Below are 20,399 nucleotides of genomic sequence, written 5' to 3'. Positions count from 1 at the left end.
AAGGTTAGTTGTAGGGTGGGGCCCAGAACTCTGCATTTTCAGTAAGCTGAAGACTGGTCTGAAGACTGTACCTGGAGATAGACTGATTGAGTCCATGCAGCTCTCTCTGCCTGTCCAGCCACAGGCAAACCTGTCCACCTTTCAGACCACAAAGTCTGCATTTTGCTAAGGGTAGCCAAGAACCACCTCCCCACCCCCAACCAAGATAGCGTCCCTTACCTCAGACACCCCACCCACCCTCCCTGAGTGGGTGAAGTTTTAGACTTGACAGGTACCTAGAAGCCCACCAGATTCGATGCTTTCTTTTATTCAGGTGCAGTAAATTTCATCCCAGAAACATGCCATAAAGAGATAGTGAGAATCTGACAAAAGGTGGGCTTGAATCCAGGTCTCCTGAGCTGAAGACCCCCCACTTCCTGAAAGTCTCCTAGTTGCCACGTTGGTTTCCGCATTTTCGCCTGCTGTGTGGGGAAGTCTTGCTTTTTATGTAGAGTAACAACCCAGAAGAATGGAAATCATTGACTATGGATGCACAACACCTTGAAATAGTGAAAGTACTTCCTGGGACATAATCCCATTTGTTTCTCTTTCTGACCCAAGAGGAAGCTGGTGTTGTCATTCTTCTGTCACAAACCAAGAAATACAGACTGAGAAGGTGAAAAACTTGCCCCCGGGTCACACAGCATCATATCTACCACCCAAATCTTACTGCTTCAAGCCTCACCCTCTTCTCATTAGAGCCATGAATGACGCAGTTAGATGAGAGAGGACCCCGGGGCCAATGGACATTTTTCTTTCTTCACATTGCCTATGGCTCTTTTCATGCCCAACACAGGCAGAATGGTCCTCAACATCAGACTATTTACTAAATGGACCTTAAAGAAAAAGTTTGCTGTCCATCTAGGTAAAGAGCAGACTAGAAGGGAGATGCAGGCATTTCTACTTTCAGGGTTTATTTCTTAGTATTTCTATTTCCTAACGTATATTTAGACCCCTTCTCATATACCAGTGCAGAAGAACTTAGCCTACTGGTGAATAGGCTTTGGAACTCAGAAGTAACAGAGTTGTGTCAGTTTACAGAAATCACACACTTTATGAGACAAGATTCTTTGTCAGATGTCTGTGAATAGACAGATCAAAGTTCACAAAGAATGGTATCTACTCATGTCTCAGTGTACGCTGGGAAAACCCCCGTAGTCCTAGGACAAAACCTTCGGAGTGCTCGTCTCTTTGTTCCAAGCATTTATACAAAGAAAGAGGTAATTAGTAAGGAAAATCCAGGGATTTTAGCTGAGATCAGTTCCGTCTTAAATTCATCACCCATTTTCTGCCACCAAATTGTGCTTTCAGCAGTTTTTCTTAGGCCTGGAAAATGAGCATCGTATATAGTTTTGCCATTTGTTGAAATTAAATCTTGCATAATATAATCCATTGGGGGAAAAAATCTTAGAGCTAGGTGGATTTGAGATTCATTACAGAATATCAACTTTTTTTTTCTTTTTAAATTGATGTTTAAGTTGGCCTTGATTTCTGAGTGAGACAGAGGATTAAAGAAAACCAGGTGGCTAAGGTGGAATGCGGAGAAAGCTACAAGAGAGTCATTCATGGAGAGGGAGGGTGGGGGTGCTGGTGAGGAGGGGTGCTGCTGCCTCTTTCAGGCTGGATGCTTGCTGGGCTAGAGAAAAAGTCTCGTCTTAATGATGCCATCAAAGCAGGAGAAAGTGGCAGAGTTCCTGGGAGAACTTGACGAGTTCCTCAAATTAGTTGGGCATAGGGATGTCATTAACATAGAGACTCATGCCTGCTTCCTGTCTGGGGATTTATAAAGGCAGAGGCTTGCTGGCATAGTTGGAAACATGCATGGGAAAGAACTGTCATGGAGAACACATCAGGGTACCCACTCTCTGTTCCCCATGGTCCTTCTGGCTCTTGGAAGAGCCTGAAATTCGGAGGGCAGGGCAGGAATTCTGAGGCTGTCCAGGAAGCCCAGTGCTGAAGGAGGAGACCCCCCCCCCCCATTTACAAGGAGAGTCCAGAATGTTGAGTACTGACCTTGAAGAAGTAGGATTCTAGGCAACGATGGAGGATGACAGGGGCTGGCAGATCGTTGCCCCAGGTAACCTGAGCATCCTGATGTCTAAGGCTCTGCCACACCCACCAAAGCCACCAGGGGCACAGGAGCTCCAGCAGAATGAGTGAGGAAGTGGAGAGAGACACTTGTTTCTCACCATCAAGAAGCGTCTTGTTTCATTGCATGCCCTCTGCCTCCTTCATTCCTTCTCCCAACCCCTTGCCCAAAAGGGCAAGACCTAAGATGGGAAGAAGAGGGTCCCAGAGGTGAACCTCCTGGCACAGAGAGCACCACGTACTGGAACAGGAGGGGCAGAGACGCAGAAAGCACCCCCTGCTACTGCATGCAGGTCCACCAGGAGAGGTCTGTAGCACTAGGAAGAGGATTTGAATCTTAACAACTTTGGAGCCTTTAAAAAGTAGACTGGCCTGAGTTTTTCATCACCAAGTGGCCGGAAAGCTGTTGCATTGTCTTCAGACGTCATTAAGGGATCTGAGTCAGGAAATTGCCCCCCACCATTCTGCCAGGTAGCCTGCTGTGGACTAACTAAGCATCCTGGAGAAGCTCTTAGCCCTTTGAACTTCAGTTCCTTGATCACAAAATGGGGACAAACAGTAGAATCTTCCTCTCTGAGTCATCAGGTAATGCAGTGAGCTTAAGAGAGTGCTAATCACTCAACCAGTCTTTATTAAATAGTTACCAGGTGTCAAGCACTGTTCTAGATGTTGATCATAATAATTATGGGCCAGGAAAAGCACTTATGGATATTGACTCATTTCGGGTTGGGTGCTAATAATATGCCTATCTTCTAGACGAAAGAAATGAGGCCCAGAGAGGTTAAGTAACTTGCTCAAAGACACACAGCTAGGAAGTGGTAGAGCTGGAATTCCAACCCAGAGAGTTTGGTTCCAGAATCTATACGTGTTGATTGTTATTATTTGTAGTAGTTATTTTCAATTCCTTGTTCCTGGGACTAAAATCCAGAACATTGAACATGGAGAAATAGAAAGCACTTTTCATAGACTTACTCTGCTGCTCTCTCATAGGCAGCACCAGTCTCCAGAGCTATCTGTTATGTCCCCAGGGACTTAACATAAAATAGATGCTCCATAAGTACATTTTGAGTGATTGGATAAGAGAGCATCTCCTTTCAAGCCCAGTGAAACCCCTGTCCCTCTTTAGGACAAAACATCTTTCCTTATTCCCAGGTGTTTGCAGACTCTGCTTCAAAGACACTGCCATGGACTGAATTGTGTACCCTCAAACTCATCTGTTGGAACTCTAATCCCCAATGTGATGGTCTTTGGAGATGGGGACTTTGGGAAGTAAATGGGGTTGCATGAGATTGTGAGGGTGAGAGCCTCACCATGGGATAAGTCTCCTTAGAAGAGAAATTGAGCAAAACCACTCTTCCTCTACCAAGTGGGGACACAGCCAGGAGGTGGCCAGCCAAGAAAAGGGCTCTCACCAGAAACCTTGATCGTGGACTTCCCAGCCTCCAGAACTGTGAGAAACAAATGTCTGTCGGTTAAGCTACCCAGTCTGTGATATTTTGTTACAGCAGCTGGAGCTGACTAATACAGACACCTTGGCAGCTCATCTCCTTGACTGATGTGTTAAATGCTTGGCCCTTGCATACTCTTCCTCTTCTTCCAAAGACTGAAAAAAAAAGGCCAAGGAATTTGAAGTCAGCCCTTCTCTATCCTCCAGCCCTTCTCCTTTCCAAGGAATTTCATCATTCTGGCAGAGCATTGAATGTATTCAAGTTGAGAGAAATGCGTGATGTATTTCTTAAACCTGTGTCACCTGGCCGTGGAATCAGCCCAGCTGCGTTAGGTAGGAGGCATGAACGACATCCAAAGCTTGTGATTAACTTATTTGTTTGCCTACAGAGCTAAAATGAAAAGGCAGGAAGCTGAGTGAATCTGCACAAGCCCCATTTTGAAGTATGATTGCAGGAGAACCCGAGATGGGGGTTTTAATTCACATTCCCTGGGCTTACCATTGTTATTATTCTTAATGGAAAATACCTTTGCACCCTCTTGCTTCATTTTAAATGGAGAATGCGCAATATTGTCTAACGTAAGGGTATGAAGTTGATTTAGTATGCATGATTTCCTACCCCCACCCCCGACTCCTTTCTTTGGGCTTTTGCACACATTCAATATAGTTACATTTTTGCTTAGAACATATATATTTTCCCCCTGAACTTTTCTCGATTGCTTTTTTATCAGGTTTACAAATCAAATCAAATAGGTATATTGCAGAGCTCCGTGATATTATTTTCTGAGCTTATAGTACAATGTATTGAATTATGCCCGTCCGTGCTCCGCTCCCACTATTCTCTCCAGATTGAGAGAGAGGGACTGCGGACCCTGTAAATTCACTTGGCGCCCGGCAGTCCTGGCTAAATCAAGACCGCTATTCAGGCTGCGAGGAGAGACAGGGCAAGTGTTCGTTACACAAATCAATTTGGTCCCAAGTACATCGCAGTGGGTACTCAACCATCGCTCACATAATATTGTCAACTTAATCAAATAATGCCTGGAAGACACTCACAAGCTTTTCTCTCTGAGAAATAACTTGATAGGTGGAGAAAGGAGAAGCAGCTGGCTATTGAAAAGTACACTTTTTATTTATCACTGATAAGAGCTTTGTGCATAGAGGGGAGGATGTCTGTGGGAGAGGACGATGCTGAATATTCAATAGGCTGACTGAGGGGCAGGGGGGGTAGAATCGTGCTGCATTAGTGTCATGTCTTGGATGTCGAATTTTGATACCGTCATGGCAGAGTTGGGGATGCTCTTGGAGAAGGAAGCTGGACCCAGAGAGGTTTCCTGGAATGATGCCATTAAGATTTGCTGAGTGCCTACTGCATGACACCATAAAGGGCTTCAAAAGTGCATTTGATATAGTGTTTGTCTTTGGATGTTCATATTCTAGTAGAGGACAGAGAGATAAGTAAACTGATTTTTTTTTAAGTTGTGGTTAATAAAGTCTCAACAGATGGGGATACAAAGAGTCTAGGAGCTCAGAGGAGGCGTCTAAGCTGCCTGGTTTTGTTTGCTTTGTTAGTTGGTTGTGATAAGGCCCTATTCATAGAGCTCATCTCTAGACCTACAGCACAGGCAGTTAGAACTTCATTGAATCTTTTTTCCTCTGTAGGAATGCTTTGCAGTTGCCTTCTAGGGCTGGGCTATCTTTGGACTTCCCAAAGCCACTTCACCTTGACCTTGAGAGGCTGTGGAGGGCTGAAAAGAGTCCAGGATGTGGAGTTAGATATCCTAGGTTTAATTCTGGCTCTGCCATCTCCTAGCTGTGTGACTTTGGACAGGTCACTTAACCTCTCTGAGCCTCGTGGCCTTATGGTAAGTCAGTGGGATAAGGTGTAAAAACACCTAGAAAGACACCCAGCTCACAGTAAGACTTCAGCAAGGTTTGATTTTCAATGCTTTATCTCAGATTCTTCAGGCAGTTCCACACTGGCTTATAAGTGACCAGTGGATGGTACTACTCAGCTTCCAATGTCTCAGCTCAGGATGGGGGGGAGGCAGATGCACTTTCACAGCTGTGGTCCTTATCCAGGATCCACGGATGTCCATGCATGTGATCTTCTTGAAATTGTATGTGAAGTTCAAGTGTAAGTGCATTTTCCCCCTAGGGGGTAGGTCCATAGCTTTCATAAAGCCCTTAGCTTGTCCATGAACACAGAAATAGGTTAAGAAACATGCATCTACAGGGTGAAGATAATAACCACCAGTAAAGATAATAACAATGATAATGATAGCAACAAATGTGACAGCTGCCACTGGTAGAACCAACTGCATGAGGAGGCACAGTCCTATATTTGTGGTGTTCATTATCTCTAATTCTTACAATACCACATGAGAAAGTTACTGTCATCCTACATTTATTTCATGTTTTTAAAATATTTTTATTTAAAGCTTAGCTACAGAGCTGACTCTCAAATAATCATATCTCTCCTTTTGAAGCATCCCATCACCAGTACCTTAAGGAAGACATTCTCTCTCTCTCTCTCTCTCTCTTCCTACTTTCTTCCCTTTTAAGCCTATTTCTACTCCCATCTCTCTAAGACACCATTGCTCTAAGGCAGTGCCATCCAATAGAACTTCCAGCAGTGATGGGAACCTTCTGTAGCTCTGCTTTTTCATTAGGGAATGCATTGTCTTTTTGTTGCCACCATAATGAATGACCACAAACTCAGTGATTTAGACAACAAAAATGTGTTTATTTTACAGTTTGGGGTCAGAAGTCTGGCATGGGTCCCACCAGGCTAAAATCAAGGTGTCTTCAGGATTACTTTGTTTTTCTGTAGGCTCTGGGTAGGATCCCTTCCCTTCCATTCTCTGACTTTTAGAGGCCACCCTCACTTTCCAGCTCACGATCTGCTCCTCCAAGTTCAAAGCCAGGGGTGGCAGGTGACGTCCTTCTCACTAACTGTTCTGCCTCCCACCTCCACTTTTAAGACCCTTGTAGTTATATTGGGCCCACTAGATAATCCAGCATCGTTTTTCTATTTAAGGTCAGCTGATTAGCAACCTTAATTCCATCTTTGTCATAGAAAGTTACACAATTACAGGTTGCAGGGGTTAGAACATTAATACTCGAAGGGGCCATTATTCTGCCAACCATGGGTATCCTTTGAGCCCCTACAATGTGGCTGATGTGACTGAGGAACTAGATTTTTATTTTGACTCAACTTCAACTTAATGGAAACACTGATACTCAGTTTAGTTATTGGAAGCCATTTAGGTATGTTTTGAAAATCTTGGATATTCAACTGTCAATTTTTCAAAGCCTAAATAGAGCTCAGATGAATCCAATGAAAAGTTAGTGTCCATATGGAGATGATGAGTCCTAAATACAAATTATAAACCAGTTTTAGAAGATTTAGTAGGGGGAAAAAAAAGAACATAAAATATTGCTTACATTCATTGTATGTTAATATAATATTTCTACTCATGGGGTTAAAACAAATATATTCTTAAAATTAATAACATATGTTTCTTTTTACTTTTTTGACATGTGGCTTCTGGAAATTTTAAAATTATGTATGTGGCTCCCATTTTATCTAATTGGACAGGGTTGCTCTAAAGTGCTTGATCACTGTCCTTGAACTATTTCTAGTGCCATGTTGTGAGTATATGTGTTTTGATTTCCATCATGCAGGGGAAGAAAAATAATTTTGCCTTTACCCTTCTAGGTTCTTGGTTGAGACTCCCCTGTAATAAAAGACAGAGTAACCGGAGAAAAATAAATAGAAATTTAATAACATGTATGCCTCCTGTGCACATGAGAGATAACCAGGAAAACTGCACAACTCCCATAAATGGTCCAAGCCACCCCCTTAAATATCATCTCCAGCTAAAGAAACAAAGAGATGTTGGTGTGGGAGCCAGTTACAGGAGATTATCAGGGAAAGCCTAGTAAACAAGGGTATGGTTGTCATGCAGATTTAAGTTGTCACCTTCCCATTGATAAAAGTTTCTAGACATTTAGTCATCCTTCTCTTCCTGGGAGCTAGAGGGAGACACCCTTACAAATGGAGCTTTCTCTTATAAAGGTCTCTTACAAAAAGGTAACTTCTACTCTGTTTTCAGAGTTTCTCCTATGTCTGCTGTTTCTCAGAAATAATCATTATGCCAAAGAGGCATATTTTGGGGTGGCCTCATTCGTTCCCCTTCATCAAATGTAATTTGGTACAGTTCTTGTTGATTTATAATCATTGTCCATCCCCCCATACACAGACTCAACACTGTGCTTCCAAATCTCTCATTTCTCTCTGAATTCAAATTTCTGCTGACTTCTTCACCACATTTTACTCATCCATCTTGGTGGTGGTCACCTAGGTTGTTTCCAGCAACCTGGGACCACCAGCAACTCTGTGATGGAAATCTTTTATCCCTACTTGCAGCCAAGGAGACTAAGATTCGGAAAGACTTAAGGAACTGGACTAGTAAGTGATGGAACAGGGTTATATCTCAGCTACAAAAGTCCTTTGCCTGTGCTTCTACTCCTGGATACCTGGTTATCCCCAAAAGATGGCACACAGGTGAACTCAGCAGAGCCTACCGGGCTGGGAGAGAGGAAACCGTGGGGCAGGGCCAGGATCTGCAAGGCGCAGACTTCTACACAACTATGTGTATTCTCTCCAACAGTCATCCCTGGATTGGTCGATATCAAAATCCAATTTCACTAGGATTAGCCTTGGGTTGCTCAGAGCTATTCACTGAATTAGGAACGATTATAGCAGAGGGAGCCCTGCGGTTCTTTATTAAGGTCTTAGCGGAAGCACTAAGTGATCTTCAGGAGATTAAAGTGCGGGTGGTGTTTTCTTAACATTTATAACCTGTGCCGATATCTGGGGAGTTTGTTTATTAGGAAAAATTCTACAGCACATGTCCTGCCTCCTAACAGGGCCTTCGAACTGGGCCAGAAGCTGGCTTTGCTGTTCTAATGAGCTTATTTGGGAACCTCTGCCAAGAGCTACCTGGAAACCCACCTCTTGAGATTAATGGACTTCACATCCATGTACGGTCCTGCAACCTTTCCTGCATGATAAGGAGGCTGCATCTCAGAGTCATCAGCATCCATGGGCCTGACAAATAAAGAATCAAAGCTAATGGTTATTAAGACCATGAATAATAAGGATGATAACTATCCCCTGTTTATTCATGGGATCTTGATTTCAGGAATCCACGGTGAAGGGACCAGGACAGATAAATACAATTATCATTTTAGGCACATGCAAACTTAGACCCAGGGACATGACGTTAGCATTCATGGAGGTCGCTCACGGTAAAAACCAGGGCTATTCATTTATGCCACAGATACTTACTGAGAACTTACCACATGCTCTAGGTCAGCGATTTGAGTTGGTGTAATTTTGTCCCCCCTGGGACATTTGAACCCCAGAAGATATTTTTGGTTGTCCCAACTGAAGGGTAGGCCACTGGTAACAGAGCAGGTGGAGGCCAGGGATGCTGCTGAACGTCTTACAGAGCACGGCCGGTCCCCACATCAGAGAATTAACCAGCCACAAATGTCAACATTTCTGTTGTTGAGAAACTGCTCTGGGGGTGGGGATAAAACAGTGAATGGAAGTTCTGTGGTCTCTGGTCTCACGGACTGTACACTCTGATGGAGAAGACAGACTGTAGAAATTAACAGAAGCACACAGTATAAAGGCTAGCAGTTATATGTGCTATGAAAAAAAGGTTGGGGCATGAAAAGAAAAGATGCTGATGCAGCCGTTTTAGATGATGGGGCCAGACTTCTCCAATGGGTGATATCTGGGCAGGAGCCTGACTGGTGGGAGAGGGCAAGCCACATGGGTGTCTGGGGAGAGAACTGTCCAGGCAAAGGGAAGGGTAAATGGGTGCAAAGACTAAGGAGGAGCGTGATGCATGTGTTAAGGGGAGACCAAAGAGGCCTAAGAACAAGTTGGGGGGAGCAGCAGGAAGCAGAGGGGTCAGAGCTGGAGCACACTGAGTGTCCTAGAGCAGGGTGAGGATTCTGAGACGGATGGTGCCCTGGCCATTCAGCTCGCACCTCCAACATCCTTTCTTTTCTCAATTGCCTCCAGTCTCTGAGTGGGTGGGCCAGGATTCATTTGCTTGGTTTTTACGTTCCACCTTCTGATCTTCCAAACGCGGTGATGAGGTGCATTTCCAATTCAGCTGAGTCCCACTTTAGAGCCAAAATGACTTTTTAAAAAATCAGACACAGATAAATCAAGAGTTCTTTTTTCAATGATTAATTCCCACTAAGCCTTGACAGGCATACATACGCCTTGGGGAATGTAATGGCAAACCAGGTAGTCCCTGCCTTTCAGAAAGACACATCTGAGGTATTTCATACCCTGTGTAGGTTTTGTAGATTTTTCCCATTATTTTACTTATTTGTCTTTAGAAATTTCACCCTGTGCTTCTGACATAAGCTTCAGTGGAGTTCTCTGAGAGGCTTACCCACGTGGGTGGGGAACCTGCAGGGCAATTTTCATCCTCTGAGTGCTGCTGGCCCTTCAGGAGGCTGGTGGAGCACTTCTCAGCCCAGCTGAAGGGCGTCACTGCATCCAGATGCCGGTGCAGGCAGGCGGGCTGGGAGCCCGGCCTTGGAAGGGAAGACTTGAGTCTCTTCTCATTTTAGGGAACTCGTGAGAGTGACCAGAGTGACAAGTGAGAGCCTTGGGGCAGCTTTAGTGGGGATGTTGTCCTTTCTTCTGGATCTGGGTTGAGGCCAACCCTTTTGAGATCCTCATGCCCCCTGAAATGGGGAAAAGTGCAGCCACTCCCTGGATAACAGTGACTCATTCTACGAGCACTTCTGGTATGTTTGCTTAACAGGGGACGTAGTGGGTTGAATGATGGCCTTCCAAAAATATGTCCATGTCCTGACTTCTGTAAACCTGGGAACGGGACCTTATTTGGGGAAAAAAAAAAAAAAGTCTTTACAGATGTAATTAAGTTAAGGATCCCAAGATGAGATCATTGTGGATTTAGGGTGAGTTCAAAATCCGATGTCTAATGTCCTTGTAAGAAGAAAAAGGCAGGGGAAGATCTGAGACTCAAACATCCAGAGGGAAGAAGGCCAAACAAAGATGAGAGGTTGGAGCAGTGCGGTTCCACAGAGCCAAGAGGCCACCAAAAGCAGCTGGAAGAGCAAGAAAGGGCTTCCCCCGGAGCCTGCGGCGGGAGCGTGGCCCTGAGGGCACCTTCATTGTGCATTTCTGCCCCTTGCAACTGGGAGAGAATCAATTTCTGTTGCTTTAAGCCACCAGGTTTTTGGTAATATTTTAGGAAACTAGTGGAGGGACAGAAAACACAGGGATGTTCTGTTTGTGAATTCTGGCAGGGGTGATTAGGTTTATTTATTTACTTTTGATGGAGGTACTGGGGATTGAACCCAGGACCTTATGCATGCTAAGCACGGGTTCTACCACTGAACTCTACCCTCCCCACCCACAGGGATGTTCTGAATAGGTTTTCCCAGGAAGTTCCCAGCACAAAAGAAAGCTCACAGCCTGAAATACTCAAGAGGAGGGTCAGGAAGGCACACCCCCCCGGGTCTCTTGACTCCTAAAGTGATTGATGCTCTGGAGTAGCTATTTTGTTCACCTCCCCCCCACATCTGGTCCTCACTGCCATCCCATCTTTGTGTCCTATTGCACCATAGCAGCCGGCATGTTCAATCTAAAAGATCTTTTTTGTTTCTGTTTTTCTTTCTCAACCTCTGGATCCTGACAGTCCTCCGCTTCCCTTTCCTTCCCATTCCCCTACAACGTCAGAAATAATTTGGGTTTAGTTTTTATTTCACGCGTTCTCTTTAGAAACCAGTTGTTAACGCACAGGTATCCAGAGCAAGAGTTATGCGCATTGGTATGTAAGCGCACGCTGCAAAATGATTAACTGAATGTTGTATGTTTTTATCAAAGGAAACAACGCAAAGATTTCTCCAAAGTCCTGTTTGACTAAAGATGATTAATTTTAATTTTCACATGAGCAGCATAATGCTATTAATCACTTAATGTGTTTAATCATAATCTCTGTAATTCCTAATTAGGTTTATTAAGCTGAAACATCCAGCAGTTATACACAAATCCAAATCTAAGTTTCCTTCTCCGGATGCGAAGGAGCTGGTTTTAATTTGCATTTGAGCAACAACTTCTTACAGGAGGGAAAACAAACGCGGGCTGGAAGCCTGAGGTCTCAGCTGCTGCTTCTGCAAACTTAGAGAGTCCTGTGTTAGATTAGTAAGACCCCTGGTCCCTCGGGAAGTGACAATCTCATGATTCAAGATCCTTTCCATCTCATGGATGTGTCACCAGACCTCATATTACCAGTAGAGAAAACACAGTGCCTGCTCTGTTTGGGTCTCTTATGTCATAATACTGTTCTCCAACTATCGCTTGAAGGTGGCAAGACTGATGGGTCACTCCTTCATTCATTAGTTTATTCATACACTCGTAATCCATTCATCCGTTCAGCCCATGAGTCAGCCAGCCAGGAAGCGGGCATTTATCATTTGTCTACCACATGGCTCAGCCTCTGTGTCTCCTCCCGGTCATGTCACACCCCTGCTATAATCCTCAAGTGTCTCCTCCTAGCCTTTTGGGTGAAATTTACCCTCTTGGTCTACACACAGGGTGCTTCATGATCCAACCTCTGCCGTGTTCCTGCCCTTCCTCTGTGCGTGCCCCCTCCGACCAGTGACACAAAGGTCCACATGGACCTTCTCTTCTGAATCCAGAACAAGATTGTACCTGCTCTCTGCAGCCTGGCGTATGCTTTTGCCCTCTTTGCTGCAGCATTTGTCCCCATCAGCTCTTCGCTTAGACATCTCCTCAAAATGTAACCTCCGGTACTGGCAAGCCTGCAGAAACCCCAGCTGTGTAGTGCGTCCCTGATTTAAGTTTACTCAGCTCCCTGTGATTCGCTCTGACCCCAGCTCTTAATAGTCTATGTTATAGCTGTCTTTTTTTTTTTTACCGCCCTTCCACTAAACTGAGAACTGCATGGGCTTTGGAGGACGAACTTCCATGCCCGGTGTAATGTAGTTGCTCAGGAAAGATGTGTTTCATAAGCAAATGAGAACCCTTCCTTTATGTTTCTCAAGAGGCTTTTTACACCTCTCTTTTGACATTTTTTAAAAAATCACCATCCGTCTATCCATGTATTGACTGTATCTGCCAAGTTGGTATATGTTACGGTATTCAGCCTCCACAGAGCCTTATAAGGTGTGTACTATTATTATTGGTCATTTTCCAGATTAGAAAACTACCACCATGCTCTGCATTCAATCCAACAGCACAGGCAAAATGACCAAATACATTGTCTTCATGACGTGGGACTTAGAACTTGAAGAAAGTTATCTGGTAGGGCTTTTGAGTCCAGACCAGTTTAGAGGAGTAGTGTGCCAGCCACTGGAAGGTCTTGACTTCCAAATGCAATTCAGGCTACGTTAGGAAGGAGATTGCAAATGAAATCTGTCCAAAAAGGAAAAAAAAAAATACAAGGGTTGATGAGAAAGTCATTAATTATGCCCATGTTATTTTGGCTTTATATAGAGATTTCACTTTATACGATTGTCTTTATTATTTTACACCTGGCTGCCTGCATTGATAGCTTTGTCCCGGGTGCGTGCTTTTAAATTGCTCCTAAATAGGATGGGACAATTCCTTGATCCTAAATTTGGTGGGCTTCCACATCGATTTCCTAGCGTGGTTTCAGAGAAGCAGGTTATCTGGTGTGGATGGCGTCTACTGCCACCTAGAGACAGTACATGCTAATTGCAGAGAAAGTGTCTAGAAATGAAGCCTCTCTTGAGGGAACTCTAGAACTGAGAGTGTGGGAATAGTCTTTGACGATTAAATCAAATGTTACTGTGACTTTTCTCCCGGTTCCTGCCTCTACAGGGGTGTTAATGTCATCTCATGCTATCCAGGCTTTTATTTGGGGGTAGAGTGGAGTGAGAGGCAGATTAAGGAGCTCTGCTGATAATGCAACATTGTCTACGCCAACTTAGGCTAACAGAATTTCTAGATAGATGTTTTATGTCTGCATTGTCCGACATGCAAACCACTAGCCATATGTGGCTACTGAGCATGTGAAAATGTGTCTCATGGGAGGGAAGGACTGAATTCTGTATTTGATTTAATTTCAATGTATTTAAATCAAAATAGCAACACGGGGTCAACTGTAATGAGCAGCACAGGTCTGCACGGTCAAGGAATGGAAAATGAAAACCTCAAAAAAGATTTAAGTCAATCAGATGGTTACCTAGACTTCTGAGCACAAAACAGCCTTTTCCAATGTTTTATGAGACTTACTCATAGTTTATCTCTACAGCCTCAACAATGATGTGGGCGTAGCTCGAGATGTTGGACAGCCTGGATGAAAGGATACCTTTAGAGTAGTAACCTCTTCTTGATGAGGTTTTCTCTAATTACCCATTAAAACTCCCTGCCTACCCACCCCAGTACCAGCGAGTTCCTCCCCTGGCTTTATCCCCACAGCCCTTATCTCCTTCTGCCAGCTCTGTATTCATTTAATGAGTTTGTTGTCTGTCTTCCCCCGTGGGAATTATGATCCATGATGGTAAAAATCTTCGCTCCTTTGCTCACGGCTGAATCCTGGATCCATGATGGGCACTCAGTGGATGTTCAATAAATATTTGTTGAGTGAATGAGTGAATGACTCAGCGGTTTTCTCCTGTCCTTCTTCCTTTGTTCTGGCATTTCCCTCCCATTTAGAGGAAGCAAAGGCACATTGGAACGAACCTTCGGGTCCACTCAGAGCCTCTTTGCTTTGCTCTTGTTCTTTCAGCAGACAGATGACGCGGCACCCACGGATGGCCAGCCCCAGACACAACCTTCTGAAAACACGGAAAACAAGTCCCAGCCCAAGCGGCTGCATGTCTCCAACATCCCCTTCAGGTTCCGGGATCCCGACCTCCGACAAATGTTTGGTGTAAGTACTGCCTTTCTCCTCTGCAGTGGACTCTTCTGGGGTCCCCAGAATCCTTCCCTCCTCATGTCAGTTTGTGGTATTCATAATTCCAAAGGTGAGGTGTTTACGTAGCAGGGAAAATAAAGGCATTTTAGATCCTAGTCCATTGGCCGGGATCTCTTTATGATTTTAGTATAAATTTCTGTGCATATATATACGTTTCCACTTTGACCAGTGGTCGTTGTTCTAATTGGTGACTTGAATGTCAAATGGAAAATGGGCTTCCAGGTAACACACTGTTGAAACAAGCCCATTGATAATTCCCAGTCGAGTGGCCTGGGACCGCACATCACAGCTCGAATAACCACTATGAGTCATCTTGGTTTTTCTCTCTATTGCAATTGTCAAATTATTTGGAAGACTGACTCATGATATATCCCTGCATACCTTAACTTTTCCCAGGCACAGAGTACCTAGATTTCAATTATTCTCTACAGGAGTAGAGAATTGAAGAAAATCTCTATGATTGTAGAGAATAATTAGTTCTGCAGAAAACTTCATTAAAACCAAGCCACACAAAAACACTACAGATTTCTGAGTCTGACTTGCATCCTGCAATATACCTTCTCCTGGAATCAGTGATGAGGATTCAGAGGTTCTTCATGTCATGTCATATGCCACAAACGACAGCCTTCCCCAGGCATCATGGTGAAACACAGAGCAGGGCAGAAGCCACCACCAACCCAGAGAAAAATAAATAAATGTTAGGCTTGCTTGCTCATGGGGCACTGTGACCCTGCTGGATGAGATCTGCACTCTCTGCCTTGGGAAGGGATGAGTTTGCCATTTCTTTGGGCTCAGTTCCACCAAAGGACAAAACTATGACAGGGCTTGGACAGCATTCATTTTTGCAAATGCAGTCAGTCTATTTGTCCATGAGAGCCCCAAATTGGTGGGAAGTATCTGCGGAGTCAGTGAACAGAACGACATCCTTAACATTTGACTGAGCATGAAGGTTGGCTGTCTAGAGATTCTCCTTCTAAGAGGTTTTGGATGGATGCAAATATTACAAAAGGAATAAGAAGAAGCCCAACTTGAATGCCTAGTTCTGGGCCAAGTAGATCTCATTCTTCACGTGAAGAGGGGAGTTCTGGGCCATCTCTCTGCCATGGTGGGGTTAGCGTGCACATTTTATTTCTTTAACATGCACGATGTTGATCAAGGATGCATCTGACACAAAAACAGAACCAGCGTCCTAATATTTAAGATACCCAGGCTTGAATCCTGACATTTCAGAGGAAAAGGTCAGCTTCTGCTCTTTTATCTCTCTCATTTGGTAATAACCTTGAATTGAGCCCTCTAACTCTTGCAGAGCAGAGATACCCTCGGGCACTTTCAGGTCAAAGATGACTTTGAAAAGTGCAGAGCATTCAAAGTTAAAGCCAAGGTTAAGTGTGTGTAAAGCAGTGAGACCGGGTTTGAATGATGGGCAGCCGGAGGAATTAGATCCCTTTTGCCACGTCGGGTTAGGAAGTTGTCTTGCTCGCCGATCTGTCTTTACTCATCAAGTGTCACTGGGACGTTGGCTTTGAATTCAGTCCTCCTAATGACCATCCTGTGCTGCTGTCTGGTGTCACTCATGGCAACACACCCCAGCTTCCACCCCTGACGGTGCTATTCCTTGACTGGTCTTCTTGGTTATCTTGAACCTTACCGGAGGGACACACTGCCACGTCAGGGAGGTATTCAAAATAGTCGCAGCTAGACTCCCTGCTTGCATGAATATCTGAGTCTCTCTATTCTTCTCAGGGCTTAGGCCAGCTGGCACAGAGCAAAGTCTTGCCAAAAGACGGGTCGTACTACCAGTTGTCAAGCCTTGATCAAAGTCTACTGGTTTTAGAGCCACTCTTTGGGAAAGTCAAAATTTTCAAGCCAGCTTGACAAGATGTGAAACTGACAAGCTGATAGATACACTGAGTATCTATCAATTCAGAAAATGCAGCACACATTCAGAAATTCTGAGAGCAATTCTGTTCATCACAAACTGCATCTGTGTCCACTTTAAGATGTATACAAGATTTAGGGGGGAGGTTTTGTCCACAAAAATTATCAGGCACCTACAGATTCCTGGACTCTGCACTAACTCTGAGGCCTCCTTGGTTTACAACCACCATTCTGAAGAAATGGAATTTTAATACTACAAAAATTTATTCTCCTGGCCAAACATCAGTGGAGGAAAATCCATTCTGATGATCTGATAGTTTAGCAGTGTGAATCGTGGTCAAAGGCATCTGGAGATGTTCTGATTGACTCCCCGCACTCCATTTGGGAGAATTCAGCGTGGTTTTGACACAGGAAAAACGGATGTGGGACGTGAGGAGGGCTGTGTCCCAGGTCTCGATGGAGCCCCTCGGATGTGCCCGCCAAGTGTGTGTCCTTGGCTTCGTGCAGGAAAAAATTCAAGAGCGAGCCACTGTTGAGTAAAGGTGGATTTATTTAGAGAGATACGTACTGCATAGAGTGTAGGCTGTCTCAGAAGGCAAAAGGCCACGAGGTGTGGGTGTTGGGTGCTCAGGTTAAAATAAAAGAAGGTACACACTCCCTAGGCAGAGTGCAGGCCGTCTCCGAAGAGGAGGGAGCGAGGGGCGGCCACGAGGCTTGTGTTGCCAGGTTTTATGGGCTCAGTAGTTCCATATGCTAATATATGGAAGGACCATTCTAACTATCCTGGGGAAGGGGCTGGGATTCCTAGGAATTTGGCCACTGCCTACTCTTTGGCCTTTTATGGTCAGCCTTGGAGCTGTCATGGCTTCTGTGGGCATGTTATTCACTATGCTAATATGTTACAATGGGCGTATAATGAAGCTCAAGGTCTACTAGATGTCAAATCTCCCACCATCTTGAGCCTCAGGGCCAACTGGATGGGGCTGAATCTTCTGCCATTCTGCTGTTAATCGCTGTGTCATTTCTTGAATGGCTGTCCATGCCCCCTTCTTTCCTGTCTCAGCTTCCGCTTTCAGGTCATAGTTACTCTAAGAAATTACATTTTAATCCCAGTCAAGCAACCAGGTGTCTTCCAAGTCACTGGGACACGAGATGTCGTCTCTCCTTTTGTTGCTATGCTTCACCCTTGTCCCTTCACTTGGGCAGGGGCTACAAACAGGGCGATGGCAGAGTAACACCCTCACAAAGATCTTTGTGCCTTTCTCCTTTGTCTCTTTTGTTCAGTGTGGCCATGGGGATTTCAAACCAGAACCAAAACACAGCAAAAAACAAAAAACCAAAAAACAAAAACAACCTCTTTTCTCAAACTGCCTAAAACCAAGCAGTGTGCATATCAATGTCTGTAACCATTAATAATTCAGCCATGAGCTTTGCAGCTCTGCAGGCCTAACGGTTCCTGCAGGTGCCTCCCACTTTATTTTTAATTTGTGGCTGTTCGTGACTCTTCCTTACAATCTGGGTTGCCGTTCTTTCACCATTCCCATCACGTTTTTTACTTCCTCCTCTTTTTTTTTTTTTTAAATGGTTTGTACTGCAAGCTCTGCCCCTATCTTTTTTATTATTATTATTATTATTATTATTATTATTATTATTATTATTAATTATTAAAGTGTAGTCAGTTTACAATGTTGTGTCAATTTCTGGTGTACAGCATAATTTTTCAGTCATACATGAGTATACATATATTCATTTTCATGTTCTTTTTCACCATGAGCTACTACAAGATCTTGAATATACTTCCCTGGGCTTTACAGTATAATCTTGTTTATCTATTCTACATATGCCTGTCAGTATCTACAAATCTCGAACTCCCCGTCTGTCCCGTCCCACCACCCTCCTCCCCTCTGGCAACCATAAGTCTGTATTCTATATCTGTGAGTCTGTTTCTGCTTTATATTTAAGTTCATTTGTCTTTTTTTTTTGATTCCATATATGAGTGATATCATATGGCATTTTTCTTTGGTTTTCTGGCTTACTTCACTTAGAATGACATTCTCTAGGGACATCCATGTTGCTGCAAATGGCATTATGTTGTCATTTTTAATGATTGAATAGTATTCCGTTGTGTAAATATACCATAACTTCTTTATCCAGTCATCTGTTGATGGACATTTAGGTTGTTTCCATGCCTTGGCTATTGTAAATAGTGCTGCTAGGAACACTGGGGTGCAGGAGTCTTTTTGAATTAGGGTTCCTTCTGGATATATGCCCAGGAGTGGGATTGCTGGGTCATATGGTAAGTCTATTTTTAGTCTTTTGAGGTTATAGCCTTCTCTTTTGGAGCCTTTGTTTCAGTGTTTGGCATTAAATCATCCAGGTCATCTTAGATTTCCTGGATTTTGGGTTGGTTTGTTCTTTTTGTTCTTGAAGAAGGAACATTCCTTGGTCAAAAAAATTATGCAGCCACAATATCCAAGGAGGAAACCAGAGGTCTTTTTAAAACACCAGTTAGCGTGTGAATGAATGGATTTCTTATATTATCTGGGGCATCAGTTCTGGATGTTTTACTGGAAGGGATGTTGGTTCTGGCCCCAGCTACTTTTTTCTTGACCACGTCAAGGATCACAAAAGAGCATGTGCTTCCTTTACGTTTGCATTCTTGATGATCTTATGAATGCAATGGATGGATTTCCACCAAATGGGTCACAAGTTCTTTCTTCTGAATAAAAAGCTTAATTTAACCCAGTATTTGAAAGTAAGTGTGTCTGGGTTTCAGGTGAAAGAGGTGGTTATCATGGACCCAGACCACTGCTACAAGGCACTGCATCCTAGAATTGTCTTCAGAAACAGCTGCTCATGGAGCGCTGGCTTCAGATTTTACCAGACCCATGTCAATGTCACAGCCTTTCTTTTGTTATCAAAATACGGGCCTTCAGGGCATCAGTATGATCCACCGATGTCTCTATTGTCACCAAAACCAGGTCACATGACTTTCAGGACATGCAAAAGAAGCATAAGATCACCGTTTTAGTAACAGAATAGAGATGTCTTCCCCTGCAATGTGAATGCCAGATTCCTCCTACCGTGATGTCATGTTAGTGACGGCATTTTTCGGATGAGACAGGGGCCTCTATTTCAGCATTCAAATCATGAAGGCGACCCTCGGAAAACTGGGACGCTGCTTTTCTTAGCCTCCGTGCCCCCTCTTTGAACTAACCTTTACTTTCATGTTTTACGCAGTTTCCATTGAACGCCTTTCACAGTTTTTCAGAGACATATTATTTGATCTGAGAATGTCTAAAAAAGGGTGGTACATGCTTGCCCAAGCGCATGCCCTAAAGCATCCGGATTTTATCCTCAACGCTGGAGTTTACCGAGATGCCTGACATGGATTCGAGCCATTGTTGAACACGGCTGAGCATCGGTGTTGAGTAAACAAATCCCTCTTATGTCTGCGAATGAGTCGTGTCTGTTTAAATTGAAAATGTGCCAGCTGTGTTTACATCATTAGTACCCAACTTCCCAATTAAACTGTTGATACTATAAATATAGCACACAAGTGCCTCGGAAATGGGGCTGACATCAGCGATCTTCATACGGCTTGTTTCACTGGCTTTGAGAAACATCCACCCTTTGGCAACTGCCAAAGAGGCAAACATTTGAGACCATTTCAGGGCATGTGGTGTCACTGTGCCATTTAAGGGAATGACACATGCTGAGATTACTTTTTGATTGGTTCTATCGCAACCAGATCTTATTTTAAAGGAAGTGTTTTTGTGTTGCCTGCTTCAAGAATGTTCCGTGGATGACATTTGCTTCACGGTGGTAGAGGAAGTCCTTTTCAAGCTTCTCTATCCATAAATTTGTGTGCTTCCAGGGACTTAAGCCTGAAATAAATATGCTAGCATTTGTGATAG

The 20,399-nt window shown here is 43.9% G+C and overlaps 1 protein-coding gene across 3 annotated transcripts in view; it reads left to right on the top strand.

Moving 5' to 3' along the window:
- Positions 1 to 20,399, top strand: part of RBFOX1 (RNA binding fox-1 homolog 1) — a 1,384,890-nt gene that overhangs the window by 1,246,323 nt on the left and 118,168 nt on the right. For 2 of the 3 annotated variants that reach the window (XM_072942258.1, XM_072942257.1), the window contains one exon: positions 14,416 to 14,559. The exons of the other annotated variant lie outside the window; for it this stretch is intronic. In XM_072942258.1, the coding sequence (XP_072798359.1) occupies positions 14,416 to 14,559 (144 nt within the window). The remainder of the gene's footprint in view (positions 1 to 14,415; positions 14,560 to 20,399) is intronic. 3 annotated transcript variants of the gene reach the window in all.

Source organism: Vicugna pacos, chromosome 18, assembly GCF_048564905.1.
Source record: "Vicugna pacos chromosome 18, VicPac4, whole genome shotgun sequence".
NCBI lineage: Eukaryota > Metazoa > Chordata > Mammalia > Artiodactyla > Camelidae > Vicugna > Vicugna pacos.
This window is presented reverse-complemented; position numbering and strand designations above follow the sequence as displayed.